The 3,193-nt window shown below is 59.6% G+C and overlaps 1 protein-coding gene across 1 annotated transcript; it reads right to left on the reverse strand.

Annotated features, from left to right (window-relative positions):
* Positions 1–426: 426 nt before the first annotated feature.
* Positions 427–2,893, reverse strand: LOC127750045 (PH domain leucine-rich repeat-containing protein phosphatase 1-like). The gene is made up of 5 exons (XM_052270506.1): positions 2,738–2,893; positions 2,340–2,439; positions 1,718–2,035; positions 1,475–1,609; positions 427–1,386 (listed from the first exon to the last, which is right to left on the reverse strand). The coding sequence occupies exons 1-5, from the start codon at positions 2,795–2,797 to the stop codon at positions 983–985; spliced, it is 1,017 nt and encodes a 338-aa protein (XP_052126466.1). The 5' UTR covers positions 2,798–2,893; the 3' UTR covers positions 427–982.
* Positions 2,894–3,193: the final 300 nt, after the last annotated feature.

Raw genomic sequence — 3,193 nt, forward strand, 5'->3', positions numbered from 1 at the left:
CAGCACAACGATGAGGCGCGCGAGACGCGACCGTCGTCAGGGATTCGGGCCAGTGACAAAGAAAACGACGCTCGCGAACTGCGGGAGCGGGCGGGGGCGGGACGGAAGGGGTGGGGCAGAGAGGGTGGGGCGGAGGGGGCCGACAGCTTGCCGCGGACTGCTGCGCTCCGAGAGTGTGTTTTGGTGGAGAAAAACGTCGCGTTTATAGTTTTTTCGTGCGTCGCGCAGCGGCTGCCACTCGGCGAGGACGAGGCAGGACCTGCGGCACTTTTCCTGCATTTGCATTTCAGAGTCGCAAAACAAAGTGGCTGATTCAGCGACGGCGAGAGTGTTTTTTTGGCGTACCAGGTCACGCGGGGGGATCTTTGCGCCCTCACGCGCGTCGCAGTCTCCGGCCGCAGCCGCGACCTGCCGGGGAGGCGATGGCGTTGCCGCCGCCGCGGGTGTGGCCTACCCCTCACGGCGCCCAGTGCAGTGCAGCGTGGGCGGCGGCAGGAAGGGTCGCCTGCCTCGCGGCGGAGGGAGTGCGTGGGAGGGTGCTGGTGGGGGCGGCAACGTTGGGTTGCCTGCCGCGCGGCGCTGCAGAGCGCGAAGGCACCGCGACGCCCGTTGGGCTGCCTACTGCCTGTGCCGCGGCGCCGGCCACCAGGGACGGAGGCGCTCTGTTTTGTGGAACTAGTATTAAGGATATCAATTTTTTAGGGAAGCATTTTTTGGGAACTCTTCGATTGTATTCATTTTAATTTCCTAATTCTTTCGGCTACGATTATTATTTTGAAATGAGTCTACCACTGCACTGGCAATTTTCCTGCTCTTCTTGGAGGTCGCGTCTCGACGGTACATCAGTTTCTTAGAACGTTCGGCTAATTACGAGAGCTCGGCGCCTGCGAGACTCGAGGTAGGCCGCCCCGACGTACACGCATGCACCACACGGAAGACGTTGCCTATTTGACAGGCGCCATGGGGCATTGAATTAGTTTAACTAGGCACTTTCGTAACGGGAGAGGCCTCCCAGCTTGTCAACTCTAGTCATGATGACGCACGCACTTTTCGAATGACACAACAACATTAAAGGCCTTAGCCTTAGCACAAAATTAATTTTATGATCTACGTCTCTCTTGTTTAAATTTTTTCTGAGTGTTCCCAATTTATTCGGAAAATAAGTTTCCAAATTTTCAGGTACAAGTATCCGATTTGAACTCACCTCTTGTAGCCACTCGGCCCACTGGTCGCGCTCCCAGCAGCTGCCGAAGCCCAGGAAGACGTGCCTGCGCGGGCCGTTGGGCTGGGCCGCGACGCGCAGCACGAGCCGACCGCCGCGCGGCGACCGCGAGGACACGGACTCGACGCGGAGCTCCTCGGGGGCGGCCGTCAGCGACCCGGGGGCTGCGTGGATATAGAAGGAGCACGACGATGTAGGTGATGTCGGAGAGAGCCGCCGGTGCGGTCACCGGGGTCGTGGTTCATCACTCACCGGGGTAGAGGAAGAGGCGGTCGCCGAGCAGCAGCGCCGGCCGCCGCTTCCAGTGCGGGAAGACGAGGCCCTTGAGAAGCATCAGGGAGCCGCTGCGCGTGGCGCCCGCCACCTCGGCCAAAGGCGGTGTACTTCCTGCGGTTTAAAAAAAACATTTAATAAAATTTTATTTTTTCATGCGCATAATTTTCCAACCTTTTTCCTTTTTTTTTGTTTGTCCATTCACTGTGCTGCTCTACTCACCCACGTGGAAGCGGATGAGGTGCCTGAGCTCGGGGTCGATGCCGAGGCGGGCGCGCCGGCTGCGGTCCGAGAAGCCGAGCCGCTGCAGGAAGCGGTCCTGGATGACGAGCGGCTTGTCGTCGGCGCGCAGCCGGTGGCTGGGCGCGCCGCGGCCGTGCTGCACCCACAGCGTGAGGTGCGGCGGCAGCAGCAGGTCGCGGCTCACGTCCCGGACGGCCGTCGCGGGCGTGAGGTACACGAGGGCGCCGCGCTCGGCGCGCTCCCCCGGCCGCCCCGTCAGCACGCGCACCCAGCCCGCCTCCTGGCCCAGCGCCACCACTGCAACACCCGATTAGTCATGCGGTTCTCACTAGTCATAAGGTACTCACTAAAAATTCAAGCGTACACAATTATTTCTGTTTTGTATTCATTTTTGATGAAATTTTATTTGTTTCTGATTTTTTCACATGTCTGAATTTTTCTGATTTTTTTTTCTGATTTTTGCAAGATGTAAACCGATTTCTTAAAGATTGTTGACTGATTTTATTTTTGTTTTTTTTTAAAGTTAGTAGCCCTTGAGTCAGGCCCGGCAGAGAGAGGGCCTCGATCTAGGAGAAGATGTATGTATGAACGAAGGACTCACCACTGCTGCGGGCGCCGGGGCTCGCCGTCCGCACGCTCTCGGGCCGGCTCAGAGAGGCGTTGCTGCTGTTGGACACGGTGGGGTCGCCTAGGCCCGAGCTCTGTGGACACAAACGGGCTCGAGTTCAATTGAGTTCGGTTGTAAACTTTTAGAAACATTTTATATTGCAAACTGTTTTCGCATGACGGCTTCTAATTGAAATACAAAAGTGCGAGAATTTTAAACTAATCTGTGTAGAGGTGTACGTGGGTGGAGCAAAAGTAGTAATGCATATCGCAGTGAGTCGTGTTGCGTTTCCGGTCGGACTCTGCAGCAGGAAGCGCACGCGGCGCGCGTGCACTCGGACGTTCACACGCGAGGCGCTGCATTAGCGAGTCACTGCTTGCGCTCACACTCACCGCGTCGTGGTCCTCCTCCTCCTCTTCCTTCTCCTCGCCGCTCTTCAAGATGATCTCCATGCGGCTGGTGAGCCCCCCCGGCGGTCCGATGGGCGGCCCGATGACGCCCACCTCCCGGGCCGAGGACGGCGGCGGCGGTGGTGGTGCCGGCGCCTTCCCTGTGGCGGACACACATCAATGAAGGTGGACGTTAACGGGGTCGTCGCGGTGCCCGCAGCGCGTCAGGGAGAAAATGCAGCGACGACCGAGCCCGGCCCACGGGTGCCCACGGGGGTCGGGACTCATGGCGCAGCGCCCCCGCCCCTCCTCGAGGGCGTCCTGGCCGCGGCCGCGCTGCCCGCCGCTCTCCCCCTCACCCCGTACCCCCGCGCCGCGGTGCGTTCCGCCTCTACGGCTACCCTCCCATACTACTTAATGGGCCCCTGGCAAGTCACGCTTCGGCGACGCCTCCCCCCC

This window comes from Frankliniella occidentalis, unplaced genomic scaffold (assembly GCF_000697945.3).
Source record: "Frankliniella occidentalis isolate FOCC.00 unplaced genomic scaffold, Focc_3.1 Scaffold125, whole genome shotgun sequence".
Taxonomy (NCBI): Eukaryota; Metazoa; Arthropoda; class Insecta; order Thysanoptera; family Thripidae; genus Frankliniella; species Frankliniella occidentalis.

Bases quoted from the DNA above. Each gene is read 5' to 3' on its own strand.
- LOC127750045 (XM_052270506.1), bottom strand. From the start codon at position 2,797: ATGGAGATCATCTTGAAGAGCGGCGAGGAGAAGGAAGAGGAGGAGGAG. The intron at 2,036-2,339 runs GTGAGTCCTTCG...CGGGTGTTGCAG, and splicing joins CCCCGGCGCCCGCAGCAGTG to TGGTGGCGCTGGGCCAGGAG. The intron at 1,387-1,474 runs GTGAGTGATGAA...ATATCCACGCAG, and splicing joins CCGCCTCTTCCTCTACCCCG to CCCCCGGGTCGCTGACGGCC.